At 39.4% G+C, this 23,870-nt stretch overlaps 2 protein-coding genes across 4 annotated transcripts in view; one reads left to right on the forward strand and one right to left on the reverse strand.

Annotated features, from left to right (window-relative positions):
* On the forward strand, positions 1–10,963 carry serinc4 (serine incorporator 4). The gene is made up of 11 exons (XM_008337101.3): positions 1–435; positions 1,980–2,147; positions 2,439–2,617; positions 3,378–3,457; positions 3,711–3,804; positions 4,043–4,254; positions 4,674–4,769; positions 7,336–7,462; positions 7,575–7,687; positions 7,946–8,099; positions 8,700–10,963. The coding sequence occupies exons 1-11, from the start codon at positions 316–318 to the stop codon at positions 8,905–8,907; spliced, it is 1,551 nt and encodes a 516-aa protein (XP_008335323.1). The 5' UTR covers positions 1–315; the 3' UTR covers positions 8,908–10,963.
* The window catches only part of adamtsl5 (ADAMTS like 5), a 21,308-nt gene continuing 7,625 nt past the window's right edge, over positions 10,188–23,870 (reverse strand). For 2 of the 3 annotated variants that reach the window (XM_025053593.1, XM_008337102.3), the window contains exons 3-13: positions 19,897–20,069; positions 19,617–19,677; positions 19,022–19,127; positions 18,291–18,418; positions 16,774–16,897; positions 14,705–14,791; positions 14,022–14,185; positions 13,538–13,748; positions 12,538–12,669; positions 12,282–12,353; positions 10,188–12,203 (exon numbers count right to left, since the gene is read on the reverse strand). In XM_025053593.1, coding sequence (XP_024909361.1) covers positions 11,869–12,203; positions 12,282–12,353; positions 12,538–12,669; positions 13,538–13,748; positions 14,022–14,185; positions 14,705–14,791; positions 16,774–16,897; positions 18,291–18,418; positions 19,022–19,127; positions 19,617–19,677; positions 19,897–20,069 — 1,593 coding nt within the window. In that variant the 3' untranslated portion in view covers positions 10,188–11,868. The remainder of the gene's footprint in view (positions 12,204–12,281; positions 12,354–12,537; positions 12,670–13,537; positions 13,749–14,021; positions 14,186–14,704; positions 14,792–16,773; positions 16,898–18,290; positions 18,419–19,021; positions 19,128–19,616; positions 19,678–19,896; positions 20,070–23,870) is intronic. The other variant, XM_025053594.1, reaches the window with a different exon arrangement.

Genomic DNA, 23,870 nt, shown 5'->3' on the forward strand with positions numbered 1-23,870 from the left:
TTTCTGGCAGCACCCAACACAGCCACAGAGCCAAAGCACACAGGATACGGGCAAACAACCAACTTATTTCCATGTGAGGCTGGACTAAGGGAAACTGAGCAAGTGCTCATGCTAAAGCTATCAGCTGCAGGGGGACAGTTTGGACCAGATTTACTGATAATCCAGCAGGAGAGTGTGGAGACAACCTGCTCTGTTGAGCAATCAGGGCTTTACTTTGTAGTTTTCTAAGAGGCCGTTTTCTTGACTTTTTGTGGATATAAGGATGGTATGTTCTCAGGCCATCTGAGAAAACCTGTGTGTGAGTGCTGAGTGCTGATGGCCAAATGTAGAGCTGTGGTTTCTGACGAAAAACCCTTCACAGCCACAATGTCGGCCACTCAGGGAATAAACCGCAGCAGCTTTTACAACTACTTCCTCAACATGGTGGCCTATCAGGTGAGAGGTAGTAAGAAGGTAGTAGCAGTCTGGGTGGCACTAACCGTACATCGTTCACGTTCTGATTGATATATAGTATATAGTGATACTTCTTAGTTGTGATATTTTTAAACTCTAGATACTTTAAAATTTGTTTTCTTTCAACCCTAGCAAAAGCAAAAATGAATCAGAAAGAACCAAAACTGAAAAAATCCATACTCAGTTCCTTCTCTCAGTAATACTGCATCTAATTGAAGTAAAGTAATCAACATATTTGCTCCATGTACTGCAGTTTTTGCTGCTCATCTATTATACAGTATATTAAGAAAATATTTTAGATATACAATTGACCCTGTTACAGCATCAGCACTTACTGCCAGCAGGTTCATATTTTTGTTAACAGAAACATTAACATTAGCATTAACATTAGCATTAACATTAGCATTAACGTTATTGTTCCCATTCATAAGCTGTATCGCATGTGTACAGTGATATGTTGTGGGGACAGGATGGATCATTTCATTTAAATCTGATAACGTTTGGTAAAATCATAACACAGCAGATGTTTATTAAAACAAATGTGTTTATAAATTAGCAAAAATAAGCTACAATGCTAATAGAGTATAATTTAAATTTTCAAAAACATAGAACTTATTTTTTATTGCTAATATTAAAATATTACATTTACTGTTCTCTTATAACTAACTGAATAGAAATTGTAGTATGGCATCATCTTCATTTCCTTGTGAGGGAACAAGGAAACCTCTGACAAAAAACCCAAAAGACCCTTTCCCTTAAACTCCAACTCAAAGTTGTTCAACAAAGTTATATGAAAGTTGAAAGAATTACCATTGTTTGTAGTCATATGTACGTTTCTGGAAGCTACTGTGTTAAATAAATAAATGTTTAATTAGTTTAATTAATTTTTACTTAGTTAATAAGTGTTTAATAAATCTAAAGCCAGAGTTGAACAGTATTATTAAGCCACAACCCAAAAAGAAAAATACTTTTGAAAAATACTTCTTCTGTTGTTTTGATGTTTTTACTTTAATCATTTACTTGCCAAAGGTAAATGATAAACATGACAGGGACGGCAAAAAGTTGTCAAACTTTACAGCTTTACATATTGTATTTTCTTTCTCGCTGTAAATAAAATGATATCTTTGCACACATGCATGACCAAGCCTTAGCAGTTTCTTTTATTTAGTTTTTCTCTTAATAAATGGATGGATAAGACTTTATGATCCATCAGATTATATAATCTGCATCATTTTTTGTAACAGATTTAACAGATTTTTTGTAAGATTTAACATGACACTTGACACGACATGACTCTGACATGACGGCACCACCTAGTGACAGACACTGTCAGTTCAGTAGACTCTATATCCTAAAACAATTTTGAACTTTGTGTATACGACCTCTTCATCTCTGCCTGTCAAAATAAAGCACTCTGTTCTGGTATTTGGTAATATATGAAGTACTGTACGGAGCAGGTAGCCAGTACTGAACTGACCTTGCAGTGTTTGGATGCTGACCTGTCTGATTGTCTTCCTGCTCCTCAGATATGCTGCTGCTGTGGACCAGCTCCCTGCTCTCTGTGCTGTGCCTTCTGCCCTCCAGTCAAATCCTCCACCAGCACCCGCGTCATGTACACGCTTTTCCACATCATGAGCTGTGCGGTCTCCTGCCTCATGCTGTCCCGCACCGTCTCTGAGCTGGTCAGGGAAAATGTCAGTACCGAATCTGGTCATTTTGTTGTGTGAATTAAAGATAAATAATGAAGAACTCAGTGACTACCGTGGATACATTAAGAACAAATAGCGGCCTCTAGCCGTCTCTGAAGAAAAAAGAAAACATTTAGCTGAGAACTTTAGTCCTTTACGTCACATTTATAGTCAATAAATAGATTACATGTTATATGTGACTTATTGTGGAGAAGATTAGCAGCTTCTACCTTGATCATTAATCTTGATTAATTAATCATTCATAATGACAGAGGTTTGTCTGTGTGTGTTTTCCAGGTGCCTTTTTTCAACATGGTGTGTAGCCAGGCTCACGGTGGAGGCCACTGTGAGATGCTGGTGGGCTACTCAGCAGTTTACAGAGTCTGTTTTGGCACATCCTGCTTCTACTTGATGATGGCCATCTTCCTCATAGATGTCAAGTCCAGTCAGGACATCAGAGCGTTAATACACAATGGGTTAGTGCTGCATATGGTAGCATCAGTCAGTGTCATTACATCAAGTGTCAGTGTGGACTCTATCAAGAAACAAACCTGTTGTATGAATCTGGCGTCAGTGCCTTAACCAAACACATGAATTACTTAGCATGAATTTAAAGCTGGCCTAAGATATATATTCTGAAATAATCTGAATGATTTTACAAACATATATACAAACATACATATATACTAGCCAAACTATTAAATAATTCTAATTTTAATCCTATTTCAGTCCTGTCTGCCTCTGTTCACCTAACCTGGCCTCTCTGTCTATTTAAAGCTTCTAGTTGTCACACTTTCCACTGCAGCACACTCAGTGATTTATGAGGATTAGGATTTGACCGACCAGATTGCTAACCCGAACCCTGGTTATAAACCTACTAACAAGAGCTTTATCTGTGCCATAGTGAAAGGTTTCAAAGCCTCTGTGAGATGTAGCATCACACTGGTGTGTGGGACGTATGAAGACTGAATGTTTGTAAGATGGTTGTGACAATGGTTCCCACTACGCTGAAACCTCTAATGGTCTTGGTGAAATATAGTCCTAAATGTCTTTATTATTGTAATTTAATTATTGCAATATTATTGCTATTATTATTATTATTATTATTAGTGGTGATAGTAGATTATATTATTAGAATTTATGTTCTTAATAATATGTATTATTATTATTATTTGTTTTGTTTTGTTTTTACTCTGGTTTACTTTCCCTCCTGACTTTCTTGGGCACTGTCTGCAGCTTCTGGTTCCTGAAGTTCATCACTCTGCTCGGGATGTGCACTGCTGCCTTTTACATTCCGACAGAGTCCTTCTTACAAGGTAAGAATTGGAGCACGTGCACGTTTGTGTCAGCCATCAGGGAGACAGGCTAGAATGAAAAAAGTTGTATTGTTTATGTGTTTTTGTCTCAATCCGCTAGAGGGCAATAGAGATGAGCTTTTCCGGATGGAAAACTATTTGGCATGATTATGTTTTTTCTGGCAAAAGATATGTTTATAAGTGAGATTTATAGTCTGTTTTTAAATGATATAATGAACGCTGCTTCTTTCTTCCTTCCCTTATTTTCTCACAGCCTGGCATTATGTTGGTGTGGTGGGAGGATTTGCCTTCATTCTCATCCAACTTATCCTCATTACAGCTTTTGCACACACCTGGAACAAGAACTGGTGAGTGAGAATTGTATATAATGTATATAATGATAATTCATTATTTCATACAAGATGTAGTCACACATTTAAGATGGTGAAAGACTGGGAATCGTTTCTGTAGCAGCTCTGCATTGTTGCTAAACCTTTTTTTCTTTATCAGCTGTTTAATTCTCACACTGACAGTTACATTCTTTGTGCTGAGTCTTTTCCACAGCTGTAGTGTTAGGCTGAAAACATTCACACATGTTTTTGTCAGGTTGACCGGAGCAGCAGAAAACAAGCGCTGGTATCTGGCAGTGATGTGCGCCACACTCTTCTTCTACACCATCGCCACCATGGCCTTCACTTTCATGTACAAGTACTACACACACCCCGTCTCCTGCCACTTCAACAAGACCCTGCTGTGGATCAACCTGGGCCTCTGCGGCCTCGTGTCCTTCATTGCCATCACACCATGTGTGAAGCAAAGTGAGTTGATGACATAAACTCTTGTGTGTGTTTTGGAATCTCACTGGTGGAATAACAGCTTGTCCATCTGTAGCTGAGCAAACATCCTCTGGTTTAAAGAGCTCCTGCAGATAATCATTAGACCTGAGCTAATATTATGTTTCTCCCTCTAAAAACTAAAAATAAAGTACAGGCCTACGCTGTTTGTACACGTCTCTGTTTTATGACACAGCTGGTTTCAGAAGTAAAGAGTGAGTAAATATACATGAGCCACAGTCAGTACAGTACAACGAGAACCTCCCCTTGTAGGAAAATCTTTTACTTTAATATAAATATGCATTTCTTATTAAGAGGAAACTTGAATTTTATGTGTTGGAAAATAAGGAGGTTATTTGTTTACTTGTTTTGTGCTCTCATTCTACTTCACCTCACCACTGTAGAGCAACCTCGTTCAGGTCTCCTCCAGGCGTCCATCATAAGCTGTTACGTCATGTACCTCACCTTCTCTGCCCTGTCCAGCCGTCCGCCAGAGAAAGGTACGTCCACCAACCACAGAGTAGATGTGAAGCTGAAAGACAAACAGATCAAGTTTATTTCATGATGACCCCTCTCTCCTTCAAAACAACACGTTACACAAGTCATATCTATGTTTAGCTGTAATCAGTTGTTGCCAAACCATTAACCCTTTACTCAATTATATGATTGGTCAGAAAAACTGGTTCTGACAAGGTCATTAAAAACATGCTGTACACACATTCTCTCTCTCTCTCACACACTTACACACATTCTCTCTCTCTCTCTCACACACACCCACACAATTTACCCTTATTAGTGTCAAGGTGACCTGTAAGACAAAGAATCTCCACATTACTTTTATCTAAGATTTACATCTACATGGGAAGCATGTAAACACAAATGAACAAACTAGTAAACACCCAGGTACACACACACACGACGACACACTCAGATCAGGATGAGATGTGCTCTGACATGCATCCTCCTGAGCCGGTGGCCTGTAGTGTTCACATTCCTCATGGATCCATCGACAACATAATAACGCAGACATACAGTCTGGCACCAACATGACACACTGATGAACGCAGCTCTTTCTCTGAAGGTGATTTGTCACTTTGTCTTCATTAACCTGCTCTGTATAATTATAGCTACACTCCATCAATGTTAAGAGAACAATCTAATATTAGTTCATTGGTTTAAGAGTCCTTCAGTTTACTCTGGAGTCTGTGGTCATTTACTCACTGCTAACAAACAATCACTGCTGCTATTCCATAGATAAATCTATTCAGATAAATATTAGCACTGTCGTGTTCTGGCCTGAGCTGTCAGTTTGCCTGAAGTATTTAAACTGATGACAGCGCTATCATAGCAGCTGTCCCTCTGTAACATCGATGTGTTTCAACACACACGTCAGTACAGTAAATTGCATGTAGGAGTTCTGGCAGCAGGGGGAATTGTAGCAACATGTCAAGAAAATATGTGCGAGAGAGTTTGCTATAAAAACATCTTTTCAACTCAGAATCTAGAACATACAAATAGACACACACACATCGCATTAAACCACTTATGTTATAACTGATTGTTGATGTGGCTTGTTAGCTGCTTCCTCATTGGTTGAGTTCATTCATTCCTAATACCAATATCAGAGTGTAAACACTTTAATCTTAGGTGCAGTTTAGCTGCCACCTGTTAGCAGTTACCAAGTATTGCTGATATAGAATAGTGACGGAGGGGAATGAGTGGATGTGTTACAACCACACAGATAAGTCCATGAAGGCGGTGTTGTATGTGAACACACGCTCAATGAAATCTGAGCTAAAAATCTCAATACCTCACTCAATATCATTCCAGAAAATGTGACTCATCCTTGTCAGGTCAGGATTAGGTGTGAAATGGTTTGTATTAAGTGTGTAAGGATATCTTCATTAGCAAGGTTGTCATAACAAGGAAGGCCATGCAAATTAGCAAGAACACAACTTATATGTGTGTGTGAGAGAGAAGGGCAGGGAGTGCGGGGTTATACATGATTAGATTATTCTCTCAGGCCTCTGTTTGCTCTGTCTGTCCCTAGATGTTTATAGAGACATGACATCACAATAACAGGTCATGTCAATGCACCTGGAGGATTTGGTGACACAGTGTTTGATTTACATGCAGACATAATATTGAGCAAACTTCCTGAAAAAAATCCAGAGAAAATAAGGAGTGGATGTTGAGGTGAACGGGGAAGTATTTATTCACTATTCTCTCTCAGTGATGACTCTTGTTAAAAATGTAGTTCGAAAGTCCAAGATGTGCATGTACATGTTCAAGCATACAGTACATACTTGTGAGTGCATGTGCATGAGTGAGCATACTGTGCATTTTTGTGAGTGCAGCGTATGCCCAAGAGAGTGTCCAGGAGGCCGTTCTTGGAGAGGAACAGAGCAGCGGAGGCCTCTTTTATAAGAGAGACAGGGATTCCCTCAGATATAAAACAGAGGAATATATATACGTAGGGACAAGTGGGGAATGATGTGACAGTGTTCATGTCCAGTGCTGAGACAAGGATAACAGAAGATGAAATAACCAATACTTGTTAGACACATACTCTACTGCAAATTAATATAACATTTAGTAGTTCAATTCAGTCACAATTTACTCACCCACTGAGAAACCTGGGCCCAGTAAGTTGAACACATCACTGATATACCGGCAGGAATTAAAGAAAGCAGAGATCCTGTCACTGTGTGATAGAGGAACAAAAACAAATTCTAATTACGTTTCTCCACGGTCCATGTGATTATCTGTCACAGCCGTAGTTGGGAATCACTGAATCAGTGTGAAAGTTGACTATCTGATGAAGCTCAGGTGCGTGAGAGGTTTCCTCAGATGGGAGGAGTCAATGTGTGACCACACCCACTGATTTGTGTGCCAATTACACAAAGCAAGAAACAAAATTGATTAAGACATCGTTGCAAATAGCAATCCACAGTTTTATGTCTGATGTTTATTTATTTTTCAGAATCTACATTACTGTGAATACCTGTGAGCCAAAAAACAAAACATAAAAAAAACATTTTTCTTCTGTTGCCTCCTCTTTGCCAGTGGTGTACCAGGGCATGAACATGACCCTATGTTACCCCAGTGCCGGACAGGAAGGTCTGCAGAATGAAGGCAATGCTGTAGCCATCATCGGAGCAGCCATCATGTACTGCTGTGTCCTGTTTGCTTGGTGAATCAACTGAGTACAAAACAGAAATACAACTTTTTACCCTTGTAAATAAATCAGAGACGTTAATCTACAAGATCACATGATTAACAGTGATATCTTTTTTTTTTTGTAGTAATGAAGCCTCGTACCTGGCAGAGGTGTTTGGTCCATTTTGGATGATCAAAGTTTACCGCTACGAGTTCCAGAAAGCAACGTGCTGCTTCTGCTGCCCAGAAGAAGAAGATGGTATGACTAATTGTATGACAAATGAGTGAAGTATTACTGCTTTTGATTTTGCATAAAATCAACTCAAAGAGCCATCAAACATTATTGGCAGTAAATAAAAAAACATCTGAGCAAAAAAATATGAGCACAAATACCATCAAATTAACCTCTCATGAATCTCTGTAAAAGTGAAACAAAAAATAATTGAAACTGCTTGGCAGTTTTTTTTTTTAAAAAAATTCACCATAAATATCTCTTTTTTTTTTGTTTGTTTTTCAGTTGAGGAGGAGTTTGTGATTGATGACAACACAAAAGGCTGTCAGAAGGTGGTTCACAATGAGACTCAGCGAGTGGCCTACAGCTACTTCTTCTTCCATTTTGTCTTCTTTCTGGCTTCGCTGTATGTGATGATGACTCTCACTAACTGGTTCAGGTCGGTTCCTGTAACGAACATCTTTAACCTTGAGCTAAACAAATGAGATTCTTCCAATCACCTGAGAATACACAAAGAGATGTCAGTGTTAGACACCAGATGTTGAGGATGTTGATTACATGTAGCAAACATTTATTTACCAGTTAATTCAACTCAACCCATATTCCACATCTGTTTTATTTTCCCCAAAGACCTTGGCCTGGGCTTCAAATCATCATCATTACTAATTGACTGCATATGAATTAATCAATTTAGTCATAGAATGATGAGAGAAAACTGGCTGTGTAATACACAAATGACAGTAGTACTAACTCAGTGATTCTGAGATAATGAACCCAATTTAACTAAAAATGAAACCAAACATTTGGCTGTTGAGTAGTCAGACATGTAAAAATCATAAACGTGTGAAAAAATCCTTCCAGTTATTTAATTGGGTCATTAGAAGTCTACAGTGGAGCATTAGTCTGCTGAAATGCTGCCCCCTGTCTGTTAGTGTGTTCAAATGTCATCACGAACTCCCTACATATTCAACCAATAAGTTTGTTTAAAATTTTGGATAGTTTTCCAGAACTATAACCAAACCCTGTTGTGTTTATCCAGTTACGAGTCAGCGGTGTTGGAGACCACCTTTACCCACGGCAGCTGGTCTACCTTCTGGGTGAAAATGTCCTCCTGCTGGGCTTGTGTCATCCTCTACCTCTGGCTGCTGTTGGGTCCACTGAGCAGCTGTCAGTCTGAACCCAGACCCCGGCGGTCACGTATCAAACGGCGTACAGCATCCTCCCGCCACGTCACTGTCAGTGTCTGACCTGCTCTGGGAGAGGGGGACAATTAAAAGCAAAATCAGCTTTTCTGCTTTTCAGGAAGGTGAAAAGGGCGGGCATCAGAACACTTGGTGCTCTGCTGATGTGAGGAACGCTGACGTCGAAGACTTTGGAAGACATTTTAAAGACATTTGAATAAATAAAACCACTGATAAGGACTTGATCGTGGTTCAGGAAGTAATTTAATTTTCCATTGCCAAAGGGATCTGAAGGAGTGAAGTCTCACTTGACTGTATGGGAATGACACAGAGTCTAAATGATCATGGACCAATTTATGAATTTGTACAGTTTACAACATCCTCACAGCTATTATTGTTGACATTTTGTTTGGTTACAGGCACTGCATTTGTTGCTGCATGGGTGAAAAACAACGAGTCTGGTTTTAATATACTGTTTTTGTTTTGTTTGTAAAACTATATTTAATGCTGAACTTATTTAAAAGAGTAAGTTTGACCATTGACTTGAACGATGTTATAACAGATAAAAGGAGCATCAAGGAAAGACCCAGACTTTGAGCGCAGAGAGCTGTGGCTGAAAATACCAAAAACAGATGGAATAGACAGGTTTAACACTGTGTTACAGTTCCTTTTTCCCACAAACATAACTTTTGTGGATTTGGGTTTGTAATTTACATATTTCCCACCACAGCTTAGTAATCACTGACTGCTGTGCTGAAAATAAATTAAAGAGTAGCATTTAGCCAGACAAAGAAAAAGAGAGGCCACACCTTTTTTTATAGACCATATGGTCAATGCTGCTCTGTGGGAGTGACGAGGCTGACACCTGGACATTTAACATCATTAAATATAAAAAAGACAGTTTTACAAAGTAGAAATTACTGCATGTACTCTGTAATCTGTAAGAAAAAAAAAGAGAATACATCATTACACATATTATAAACTTGTTAAATTCATGACCTTGTCAAAAAGGCAGCTTCAGGAGATGTTTTATTCTTTACAAAAGTTATTTTTCTCACGTGTTATTTGAAACAAAAACAACCTGAAGTGTCTAACGTTGGCTGGATCACTCTGTTCGTTAAAAGTCCCATCGACATTAAAACTGACAGAATGTTTGAGCGGCAGCTTCATTGAAAAGTTCAATGTTTCTTGACACAAAACAGTTGTTGAACTGTCAAAGTCTGGCAAACACACTTGTCTTTGTTCTTGTCCTCTGAGGACAGTGACTGAGGAACAAGTTATGTCTGTCTCCATGATTCAAATTCAGGAGAAAATGATGTTTGTTTACACGTCTTTTTGTTTCCACGTCCAATTTGAAACCGGGAGTACTAAAAATATATGTACAATCCAGAGGAATTTCTCTCGCCTTCAGATGATGTCGTCGATGCTGAGGTAAATGTGCTGTGAATCTAAAGTAGGCCTCTGTTTTGGACTTGTCTACAAAGTTCATGTGGAGGAAACCTGGCAACAGTTTCTATGACTCTCCCCTTTACTGAAGAGAAGCTGAGCTTTGTGTGTGTCTGCGATGACTTTTTCCACTCTAATGAGCAGCTGGACCATCCAGAGTTATTTGGTGTCATCCCTGAACTGTGCTGTAGATGTGAAGCCTTCTATATAAATACACTGTTTTCTTTATAAAGCTTCTTTTTTTACTGTGCATTGTTTGAAAGTGTGCATTAAAATGATATAAATATTTATACAGTAGGTAAAATGTTCATTGATGATACATTTGAACACTACCCTGTACAAACACAAAGGGTTGTTTTTGGTATGTGTGACTGAGGTTTGATGAACAGACTGAACAAACAGGCATATAGTAAATCAGTGCCACAAAATAAAAATACTGCTGTTTCACATAAGGTATTAGAAGCAGACCTGATTAAACATGATATAAAATGAATACCAAACACTGTGAAAGGCAATTTACAAGTGTAATGATTTCACCTTGTTTGTGCATAAAAATATTGTGAGGGCATACATTGAATATTTTCTGTTAAAGCTAAAAAGGAAATCCACCTTACAACCCCTGATGTTGTGTAACATCAGTTTGTGACGAGAATTAAACATGAATGAAAGACATTTTCAACAGAAAACACTGATTTATTCACTTGAACACTGATAGCTCCAGACATGTGGTTCTCATATGTGGAGCTGTGGCCCAAAAGTGGAGCGCTGGATTTGATGGGTTGAAGTTCTCTGACTTTCAGTTCTGCTCTAGAGAAAGACACTCAGGAGTTTCAATAACTAGTTCTACTTCACTAGTTCTGCTGCTTTTTTACTGAATTTGTTTGATCTAAACTGGAAAGAGAAAGAAAGGAGTGCATTTTGGTCATTTTTGTTTTACCTAGCAGCTTTAAATTATGGGATGTGTTTTAATGTGATCATTTTGTTAAAATTAAAACAGGTGTCTCGCAAGTAAACACAAAAATGTGTGTCTAAAAACTAAAATAAATGCAACATTGAATGTTTGTTTTGAGGCAAGTTCTTCAGTTTTTATACAAACTCTGCAAGTACTGATGAGTTTTGGCAAATACTTCATGGAGAATGTAAAAAATAGGTTTTTTTGTGGTATCAAAGTGAATTTCCTTATTTAGTTTCAAAGTATACAAACACAAATATATATATATGTATATTTATATAAAACAAATCAATAAAACTACTGCTGTGTAATAACTAGCCATTTCAGTCAATGTTCTTCTCTTTGGTTTATGTTTAAAGGTGGAACAAACGTCCACCTAAAGTGCTCTGGTTTTCTGGTTTAAATAAACATGGAGTCGTTTTGGTTTAAATTGGTTGGTGGCGATTCTTCCTCCCCCTCCTCCTCCTCATGTTTAACTACAGTTCAGTGGCTCCTTCTTCTTTTCGTGCCTCTGTCTTCTCTTTTCTCTCTGATCTGATGAACAGTAGTTTTTGAAAGAACACCTGCAGTGAGTAAACGTTCACTGTCACCTCCTTCTTCGCCCTCACACTCACACTCAGACTCCAAACTCAACCCCTCGCTTCTGCTTCTTGTTTCATTCCTCTGTTGCTGCAAATTCTTTCAAGCGGCCGCAGCAGTTCATCCTCTCTGGGTCGGTATGGCACCACGTAGCTCAGCTCGTCCAGCAGGATGCGGTTCAGAGTTTGCTCATAGTTAATATGACGACGCACCATGAATATGTACTGTTTCCCCTCCTCCAAACGAGGACAGTCACACACATTAGGAACCCACAGGAACTCCCGGTGCACCAGACGGAAGCGGTTCCGGTAGGTGTGGATGATTTGGACGTCGTAACGCGTCTCCTCTCCGCGGTAGAGCTTATCAAGGACTTTGGCCCGAAAAACTGATGCAGAATTTATAAAGTTGAATAATTGGTGACAGAATAATTAACAAACAATAAATGTACAAAATCCAGACTCACCAAAGTCCTTTTGACAATACTGTTTCTGACGTTCCCTTCGACCTTTGACACGGTGGCATTTCCCACAATCTACTAACAACCAAACAAGAACAAAATACATTTTACTATTATCAGAACAGCTAGTAAATTGTCTGTGGGAGATGTTTAAAAAAATGTGATAAAACAAATACACATTTCTTTAACTGACAATTTTCAGAGTGATCGTACGACATACGGCTGCCAACAGCACAGCGTCAGGATGAGCTGGTGAACTTACTTCCAGGCGAAGGCTGAGGCAGAAGGTTTCTGTGGTTCTCCTCCCGCTCCAGACGAGGCAGGATGGGCTGATGGGGCCGGTGGTGTCGACTGTGGTGATCAGACTGACGTGGGGTCTTTGCAGGTTTTAAAACTAACAGATAGAAAACATGAGAAAGTAGGCTCTGTTGTTTATTTATGTTGAAATAAATGTAAGTGTGAGCCACATAAAGATGAATTGAAATTAAAACCAGTTATAGCCAGCAGTCGGTATACTGGATCAATGGACATTTATAATGTTTCTATTTGGTGGACGGATCGCAGAGACACGAGGTGTGTATAGTTTAGAGTACTGTGAAGGGTGTGTTGAAAAGCTAACTCCTGAGAGTGTTTTCTAAAGAGGTGAGATGGACCACACATGTTCTCTAGTCTGATCATATCAGATAAGAACTGCCTGCATTTCTTGGCAACAGCACAAACAAAGCAGCTCAGTCTGACAATAAAGAGTTCAATCATTCAGATCTGATCTGAGGATGGTTTGGTTTAGGCTTTAACCCGTTCATCACACACTTTTACACTGAACTTGACTGATGTGCATTTTTGGCCTGAGAGCAATTTCTCAACCAACTTTAGAAATAACAAATATAAGCAGCGGCCAATCAACAACTGCTCTGTGTAACACAAAGTTCAGTACTCATTTAAAAATAAATACAAATACTCTGCAGCACTGACGCTGTGGAGTGAACACCAAACAGCTTACAGAACACACAGGGGACCATCAAGGCTGTAGACCACCAGAAATGATGTGTTGTTACATAGAACAGTATGTAAACAGTAACAGTAAAATAAATTATATTGATGCATTATGTTATGACTGGGCAAGTACATGTGGAAACTCCCAATGTTGTGTAAATACAATTGATTAATTTATTAATGAATTTGTTTCAATAAAAAAACTTATATTTGCATGAAATCAAATAATTCACACTATATAAACAAAAGTAACAGTATGGAGGTCTTACACCAGAGGGGTTTGTGGGTGCCTGAAGGAGGCGGGCTGATGGTGGTGGTAGGAGTGGTGGTGGTCGTAGGTGCCGGAATTTCCCATGGTACATAGCTATCAGCATGGTGAGCCTGACGCAATGGACTCCTCTTTCCATGGTAGAGGGAGTACTGGTCTGGGGGGAGCCAGTACTCGTACTCGATACCTGTGTTTTTGTCTGTTGCCAGGACCTACAAAGGAGCAGCACAGACACGTGTCATACCTGGGAACTAGTCACCTAGGATGGGTGGGCCTCATCATCAGTGGATGCAGCATGACAGGCTTTAAAGTGGCCTGGGTGTCAGTTTTAGATTTTCTAGAAAGAAAGCTGTTTTATGATATTTTATGTTATTATACTATTTTTAATAGAACTGGCAGGAACCACAAAAACAGTGGAATCAGTTGTTTGAAAAATGATGTTCCTAATAGTACTGTCTTGTCCAGCAACTTTGAAAGACTGTCACCATGAGATGGAGGTCTTCCTGGGTGGGTCCGGCCACCTCAAAGCTCTCCCATGTGTCTGCTGACCGTCGGTACAGTAACTTGGTTCCGGCGACACTGTACTCTCCTGGAACACTTATCTTCCAGTTTCCATTGATCACAAACTGGGAGTGACCATTTTGGAGCGCTGGTAAAGGAAATGAGATCATGGAGAAAAGACAGGTTTGATGTTATTTACTGTCATAGTAACTGTACTGTGTGATCGTCTGTCTGGGTCAGTGGAGTTAAGTGCAGGCCGTCAGGAGCAGATGTATGTCAGCTGGTTATGAACTGCAGCTGTTTTCCCTCTGAGGCAGGAGAAGCTTTTCTCCATGTTGGAAAAAAAATACTTCACCTGAGTCAACCCAGTTGATCTTTAAATGTCCAGCACCTGGGACATGTTGGTCTGTGTTTTACTTTAGTCATGTAGACAAGAATGAGAATAAATGACCATGTTATTAAAATGGGAGCAGAAAGAGCTGCTGTCACTCATACCAGAGTGTTTACCCTGGATCAATGAAATCAGTCAGCTGAGACCAGGACAGGCATGTGTGAGATATTACATGTGTGTCTTTTTATTGTTGCGGGGACATCACCTTTTTACAGCCAGAATCTGTTCCTGAAGAGTCATCATAACAACGTGTATGTGTGTGTGGTTCATTCCTACCCAGATAACTCTTGCTGTTATCGGTGACACGGATGTGAGTGGCTCCAGCTGGTATCATGGCCACTTCGTTGTAACCAAACGGCCCACCTGGAAACACAAACCACCAAGATAAAAAATCTATCTTATGTTGTACAGATAGATGAGTCATCATCTATCAAGCCAATGGTTCCCAACCTCTGTGCTGCGGCACATTAGTGTGTCATGAGAAATCAATGACAATTTTACTCAATTGGTCTGAAAACTATTGCTTATTTACTGCATAAAATGTGTCTTCGTTCGTCTGTGTGAGAATGACAGCAGAAGAAAAAGACATTATTCCACAAGGTGGCAGCAGAGGCAATAAAAACTAAAAAAAAGAGAAACTGAAAATTCTGTCCTTCTTCAATTCCTGCGAGTATTTCAGCAGTGTTCAACAAAACAGGTCTGTGTATTTTATTACAAATAAAACGTTTTTGGCTGTGCACCACAGAACTCTGCTAAATTAAAAAAATAGTCATGGCTCAAAGATGGTTGGGAAACATTGAATGAGAAGATTATACCACAAATGGCATTTATATCAGGTTTGTAAGAAAAGTCACTAGTCTTCCTCAACACTTACAGCAGCAGTAGCATTGATCTCATGTTTATTCAGTACAATCAATGTTTACAAAACTGAGAAGATCAAAACTGAGAAGATTGTCATAAAGAGCAACTAAATCTTCAAGCTTTGTCATAAAGAGCAACTAAATCTTCAAACACAAACACAAATCATACACAATCTTTTAAACAGAAAAATGTTTCTTCTGTTAACAGTGTTACAAACAAAACAACAGTCCTGTGACCGACTGTAAAGACTCGACAGATTCCTGCAGCTCTTGGTAATAAATATATAATGTTAATCTTTTACAGCACAGTTAATCATCATCTGTCATTGTAAGAAATCATAAACTGATAAGAAATGAATCATCCACAGGTGGTGATCAAATACTGATGTTCTTTTAAAGGGCCTTTGGCAAACACTGAAGGATGTGACTTTTATCACACACGTGTTAAAATGTCATGTCTGTCATTACATCACAATCTGGATCTGTGATATCAGCATCAGTTACTACGATTGGAAGTTTGCAATTCTGGTTTGTTGAACTCGGGAGACGATTTATGAATGGGTCTAAACCACGAGCACTCATTTCACTGTGAGATTTTATGCGAGTCAGTTTTATGTTCCCCTGTTTCTCTGTGGTTCTCCTGTTTTACAGCTTGTTCCCCTCTGATGTTCTATGCCCACTTGCCATTTCATACTTTTCCTGCTGTTTCCTCACAGTCAGCCTGTCTATGTGGGCCTCACATTACTGTGTGTAAACTATACGTTTACGTAGAAAGAAAATATTTGCAGAAACTGAAGCAATATTTGTAATATCAAGTCTATAAGAAAAAAAGAAGAGCTTCGTTATTTATATAGGACTTTAATTGTAGACATATAAGTTACAGTAGCACAGCTGTGAGCTCAAGACCATTAGCATTTCACTTTGTAAAATGTGCTTATGTACAACCAGTCAGCCTTTGACATATTTTGCTATTGAGAGAAAAGCAGCTGCAGTCAGAGAGAAAACCTTCCAGTCTCCCTGACTGGCTGCTGAGTCACCCATTTTCTTCTTCCACTATCTGTCAATGTGTTTTTCTATCTGTCTAAAAGCGGCTGTTCTACTATAGCCACAGTAAAAACTGTAAAAACATTAAAACCTTAGAAAAGCTGCCGCTTCAAAGAAAAAAAAACATTTCTGGAAGACGTGAGCTTTGACTGTGGCCTCAGGAACTAGATGTTCTTCCTTATTCTCCTCCTCCTTCCTGAGTTTGTAACAACCATCATTTTGGAGTAGTTGTTAGCTGCCCCCACTTGGAAGGCAGCCAAATTATTTTGTTTTGCAGAGAAAAAGTTACCATGGTTAATGCTCAAGGTAACAGGGAACATGACCTCCAGAGTGTTGTTGAGAGACTGAGTGGGCCACATCGCGTTGGTCTCCACCTGCGGCAACTGATTTCTTGTGGAGATAATATGATGATTGTGTGTGTGCATGTGTGCATTATCTTACCTGCCTCTAAACCATCGCTCTGATACACACTCTTGTGGTGCAAACAGGTGGTGTTTTGTCCTCCACACACCATGCAGGCGTCCTCCTGCTGCTGTGAACCCAAGATAGAGTCACAGCCAGGCTTCTGTGGGACAAACACAGAGCTGTCTGAATAGTCTTGTTTGATTAAGTGTGTGTAGACACAAAAAAGGCCTGGAAATGTCTAACCTTTCCTTCTGTTTTGTCTCTGACACGAGTCTGTCTGCCACAATGACACAATTCATCTCACCCTCCTCAATTAGTCCAGTTCCCAGGGGGACTAAAACTTTGCTGCTCTGGTTCCATGAGTGTAGGGGCTACAGATATGTTTTAACAAACTTATCTAGATAACTTATCTTATCTAACTTAACTAATCTTTAACTTTAAAAAAAAGTCAATCAAATGCGAAGGTTCCCACACCGTAGAACAACATTCTAGGGACCTCACAAGCACCTCTCCCCCATCGAAGGACCTAAAAATGCACAGAAATACTGCATGCATTTCTGTGTCCACAACAGCAAATTCAATATGGTTGAAAGCACAGTTATTTTCAGCCAAGTGAGATCTGTGAGATGTTTAGATGAAGATTAGATTTAGTCTCACTTTGACTATCTAACTATCCTTGAATGATGACAAATACAGAGTATTGAGACTAATGGAGGTTACCTACATAAACTCGAGTAAATATTGTGAAGTCTCCAGATAACATGTAGTTATGCCTGTAATCTCTCTTTGGATGTTTTAACCTTTAATTTTCCCAGTGGTCTTCTTCAGCTGTTAAGTGATCTGTTACCATGAGCACAAGTCTGTTGCACTACGGAAATAACTATTGTTCCAATACAACATTGCAAAGATTCCAACCACTCAGAAGCAGTTCTCCAGTCTCCTCTCTATTTTATATCATTGCTGACTGTAATAAATCAAAAATTAATGCCAAAAAGTTGACGTCATTCCCCAATTTTATTTGGCGTTTAACCTACTTCTTTGATTTCAGATAATAGATTAAAATATCATCACTACAGTATTAGTTGTCTGTCTTTCTCAGTCACTCACTCATGCACGCACAGACAGACACATTCACACAGCGGCCATATGTTTTTCAGTCTGTTCCCAATTTGTGACCTGCACAGCTCCACACCAGCTGTAGGCTTTATCTGCTTCCTGTTCAGGACCTGTGCAGCTCTGGCCTAAGCCAGCACAAGTCCACAGCACATACATCTACATTTTTACATTAGCCCGTGCCACTCTGTAGGATGCACACGTGCACGTGCAAACACAGACAGCCAAATTCTGAGACGTTACATAAACATAGACACATATTAGTCCTTTGTCAGCTGTGTGAAAACAATTTGCTTTGGCTGCAAGTTTGACTTTGTGTCTGTTTAATATTTATACTGCATTTCACGTAAGAACACGTAAATATGAGAGGGTTAAAACTAATTAAAACAAAAAAAAAATTCAGTTTCACACAAACATTTTTACAGTATATTTCCACTCACCAGGCAGCGTCCATTGACACACATTCCACCCGACTCCGTGTTGCAAGCTGTGCCATCAAGTACACGCCCAAAGTTGTAGTAGAAGTTGTGACCCAGGGCTAAACAGCTCAGTTCACAGGGGTTGGATCCTGAGAGGAAACACCTTTAGTCAGAGGCTCATTAATTTAATTTGAAAAAGAAAGAGAGACTTGTGCCAACAGTGGAGTGAGGAACAGGTGAGAGGTAAAAACAGGCAGGAGACGACGAGAGCTGTCAGGTGGAAAATTAATGGGACACGTTTGGATTATAAAGCCAGTAGCAAACATGGGAGTCATGACAGAATGGAAAACATGGAAACAAATATTACAGTATCTGAGATACAAGTGGAAAAATACAAGACACTCTGTCTGTAACCCAGCAGCTCCTTCAGATGTTTCCATCTCCGTCTGTTATTAAATCCCTTTTACAATTGGGACAAAAAACGAGTGAGGGGCAAGTTTGACAGATAAAATATGAAGTACTGCAATGCAGGACTATGAAATGATTAAACTGTGAAATCTTTTTTACAAAAAATGTGAAACGTGTGTATATTTACTGTAATTCAAATTTTAACAATTAATGATACAATGAATTAATTATTTAATGATGTATTTATTGATTTGTGTCTGTCCAGCCATAGTTTTACCCACTGCTGTGAAAAAACACTTTCTGTTTCTTACAAACTTGTTTTGACTGTTTTTTTTCCCACTGACCTCCATGAAAGGTGGTCCATCTGAAGGAGCTGCCAGCCACTAATGGTCTGTCATTGAAGGCACTGCACTGCATCTCCCTGAAGTCCTCAGAACCAGCAGGGCACTGCTGTAGACACAGACACAAACATACACAACCTTTGAGCATGTGAGGACACGGTAAATTAGTGAAACTTTCTTAAATTGATTTTCTGAGTATTTGAACTGATACTGACACAGAAAGAAAGTCTAAATGCTGAATTATTAGGCATTAAATAAAAGTAATGGCGATGCACAAGTTCTACAGAATGTGTGTCTATAATTCAACAAGCTACACATGCTTAAACATGCTATAACACACTAACTACCACGCGGTCACACACACACACACCCATACGCAGACAAACATACACATTATTTGTCTGTGGGCTGACTGCAGCAAGACTGTGTTAATGTGTCGGTGAAATTCCAGTTCACACCCATGTTAATCCTCAGACGCTACTCCAGCACCCAACGCACCTTTGTTACCGGCTGGTGGAACAAACTGCCACCATTGTTCTAGGCTGTTTGCCATGAGAGTCACTCTTTAGTACGGTGAAAAACGTCATAACGGACATACCTTGGTGTTGCAGATCTTGTATTGCCTGGGATCTCCATAGCACGGTCCACCCACAGGGTTTCTAGGACAGAGACATAAGAGAATGAGTATTAAGAGCCCAAGTGTGTGTGTGTGCGTGTGTGTCAAATAGATTATTTTTTCCTGTGTGATAAAAACCACGGTCACATCCGTCTGTATGTCCTTTTTTCAGTGAACACAATAAATGGACAAATTAATTTAAAAAAATACTGAACTGTACAAATAATATAAATATCCAATTTATATGAAGTGCTTTGGTCACCTGGTGATGCAGGTGCGTGTTCGCATCGAGGCCCCACCACCACAACTGCGGGAACAAACCGACCAGCCATTCCACGATGCCCACTCATTCCTGAACTGCAGCTGATGTTGAGCACGTGCTCGTCGCACCAATGAGGCGTCACTGGAAGGACCCCACGTTGAAACCCAGGACGACTGCAACAGAGACAGAATAAAGGACAGACACAAAGAGAGGACGTACTGTGTAACTAATTTATAAAAAATCATCAAAATAATTGATAAAAACGTCACATAATAAAACATAAAAATGTTTAAATAATATATTAATGTAAAATATAAAAACGTCAACAATAGGTATTGCATGTAGTATTTTTCACAGGAATTATAATGTCACGAGTTATGACAGAAACGCAGTGAAAATGAGCAAGAATGAAGTGGTGATTAAACAGAACCAAACAAGTTTACGACTGAAAATGTCCCCACGTGTGTGTGTAAAAAAGTATAAGTGGATAAGGAACACAGGCAAAAGTAGGTTAAAGGTTTATTGAGGTGACTTTTGTTGTGCAAACCCTAAAAACACATTAGTCACAGCTATGAAGTCAACGGTAAAACAATTTAGAAAAATCTACTAAATAGTTAACAGGACACAAAATGAAACCATGTAAAACTGGTGAGTTAAGATTAGCAGAACCAAACAATAAATGTCGTTAGAAGAAATTTGAACAGCATTTCTCAAACGCATTCCAGAGGTTTTTCCCTTCAGGAGGAGAAAGAGGAGGAGGAGGAGGAGGAGGAGGAGGAGGAGGGGGAAGAGGAGGAGGACTGTAACTGGCAGCTTTCCCATACAGGAGCAGGCTCACTGTGAACATGCGCACACACACACACAGAAACCTGTGCACTGACTGGCCATCACGTCTCACAGCAGAGTCACCTGAGGTCTCACTCATTAGTTTTCCCACAGGTCAAATTAAGATCACAGCGGGAGAACTGGTGGGTTGGCGGTAATCATTATTAAAACTGATTTTTGACCTTTACAATTCAACACCAACACCACACACTGGTGAGGAGAGACAAAGTCTAGAGTGATAAAAATGTTGTACATAATCAGTCAGAATCCCTGGGTAAAAAAGAAGGTTAAAAAAACAACAGGCAGACAAATGTTTTCACCTCTGACCTCATCATCATATCTCCTCTCCTCCTCTCTCATATCACCATCAGCAGACCACTGCTCCATGTCTGCAGAGTTGTCTGCAGTCGACCTTCTACACTGAGGGCACAAAGACGACAACTCCTAAAACAAACACAACAACTAACACTCAAACACCCACGCACGTCTGACTCTTTCCTTTTGTACAGTGAACTATATTTTCGTCTGGACCAACAGCTTTCTCACAAGATTTGGTCTGCCCTCTTAACCTGCAGTTTTGTTAAGCAATCGTACAAAGAGCCACAGTGACCGGTCACATGAATGAACCACCAGCCTGTCTGTTTGCATGTCTTGGTCTGATTGTTCTGTTCTTTACTCTGACCAAATGTTGACAACACATGCAGATCCAGAAATTCTACAAAACTGGAAACATCTTGTCTAAAGGACATTATTTTTTTACAATTTCTCTTTGATCTGTGTCTGTAATTGTCCATTACAGACGCAGCAGGCCCCACCATGCACCACACATGCACATGAATTAAACTGTCCAGCTCAGACACAAAGTACATGAATTTCCCTCTGTCATATCAACATCAGTTGCTGTCTTTCATTATGGTGTAACTGAAGCTGTAACACATGAAAATACTTAAACCAAAAAGTGGAAAAACAACAGTTCTCTTTCTATGGTGCCTTGGTATAATTTAATATGTTCTCCCTTTGGTCTTTTCTCTTCCTCTGAAATGGTGAAACCTTCAGGTAAATACAACAAACAACGTTCAGTCGTTGATTATAAACCAATAGTTGGGCTTAAAACTGACAATAAATTGTCATTTATTTTATGTGTAACATTAAAATAATAAAAAAAATAACAAGTTGCTTATTAATAATGTGTGATAAGTAGACCTTGACCTTGTTACATCTTCTTGCCATAAATTCTTTTAGGTGTGAAGTTCCAGTTTTGGAAAGTTTCTTTATGTAAGTTAGTTTGTTTGCTAGTGTAGAATATGAGCATAGCAGCAGGAGCAGTGTCTTAGTGAGACGTGTTTACAACAACAGATGGTGAGGGTTGGTGTCTGGTCTGTGCATTCTACTGTCAGGACACTCGCCCACCCGTTAACTGTGAATTATCTGACGATTTTCCTCACATGGTCTCACTCAGACATCACAGATTGGCTGCCAGGCTGGCAGGCAAACTTCTGGAAAATGTCCACAGCAATTTTCGTGCACATTCTCACACACAGACCCTCTGGACATCACATTTTCAGGAACATGTCTGGACTTTAGTGCATGTCTGTGAGGTGACAACATAACAAACAGTGATGAAAGATTGACGCAGTGGCCGCTGGGGAAAACTTAAGAAAGTGGACAAATTAGAGCACGGCGGCCAATTCATCCACAGTAGAATGAGTGATGGCTGAAGGGCAGGGGACCATTTCTTAGACAAAACACTGACAGAACACACACATGCTGCAAAAACATGCACTCTGACCTCGGCCATCACTCACATCCAATATTGGTCAAACTGCTGCACTTGGTTTATCATCTTAATGAGCAGGTTTTTCCAATGTCAAACCTGAGAGGTGGGATTTTTTGGCCGTGCCATTTAGCTTAATAACAACAATTATCCCAGTCAGATACAAGGTGAAAAAAATGGAAATCAGTAAAAAGCTGTGAGTGTGGCCCAGTGGGGTTTGACAGTCCACTTAGAGCAGCAGCTGAAAATATTTAGGAAATAATTAGGCTTCTTCAAAGACAATTCTCACTGACAGAGAAAACAATATCATGTTGAAACAGTAAACATACTTTACTTAAGTGTCTATATTTAGTTGACAGATTAACATCAGTGTCTTAGTTACGCCATAAACTCTATAAAGGACCAGACAGAGCTACAATCTCTGAGATTTAGAAAAATAGTAAAAAGTTACACTGCTTTTATAAGTAACTTGGTTAGATAAAGTTCTGTTTAAAAATGATACTAGCGTAAAGTGATATTTCATTTAATGGTCTTCGCAGACAATTACCAAATATAATGTTAAGGTTCATATGGATAATAAAATAAATTAGTACTATAGTAGTACAATAAAAGAAAATACATTAAAAAAAATCATTTTCATCATGAGTCAAAGGGTTAATCAAATATCTATAACTGGAATGTCTTTTGTCAGTTTAACACATTTTGGATTTAGTGAATGTATAGATTCAAATTCTAAAGGTTATTTTACATTAAAATAGCCTGATATTAAAAATCTAACGTATATGTTCCCTGAAAAGTGGTCACCATGTGACCTCATCTTACTTTTAATTGCCGGTTCAATGTGGGAACTTTAACTTCTACCTCGCCAACCTGTGGAAAATGTCAGATGGCGGAATAGTGGGAAAAAGATTTCCGTCTCTGTGCCAGCTTCAAAGGCAGTGACTAACTTTGAAGCCAGGACCGTTACTGCTGTGTAAACAGCCGTGCAGGAATGTTGGGACAGAAATGTGACGTATTGTCATCATGCAGTCTACTTCCAAAGCTGTTTAAGAGAGAGAGGAGCATCTGCAGACAAAGAACAAAGTCCAGTCTTTGCTTTTAACTGTAGACGGCGAAACAGAAACACAACAGTGATTTGACATTCCATTCTTAATGTGCTTCAGTCTTACAGTACCTACACCTAACTTATAGATCATTGGTGCACCTCTCTTTCTCTTACCACAAAGGTGCAACGCTGCATCATCACACACACTGGGGTGGCATTTGCAGGCCTCGCTAGCTTCTTTGTAAGCGCACAAAAGAGGTATAAAGAGGGCGGGGGGGATCAGGGGTAATTTACAACAATCTCTGTGTTGAAGGGACTATTGAAACAAAT

Source organism: Cynoglossus semilaevis, unplaced genomic scaffold (genome assembly GCF_000523025.1).
Source record: "Cynoglossus semilaevis isolate Cse_v1.0 unplaced genomic scaffold, Cse_v1.0 scaffold1699, whole genome shotgun sequence".
In the NCBI taxonomy this organism is placed as follows: domain Eukaryota; kingdom Metazoa; phylum Chordata; class Actinopteri; order Pleuronectiformes; family Cynoglossidae; genus Cynoglossus; species Cynoglossus semilaevis.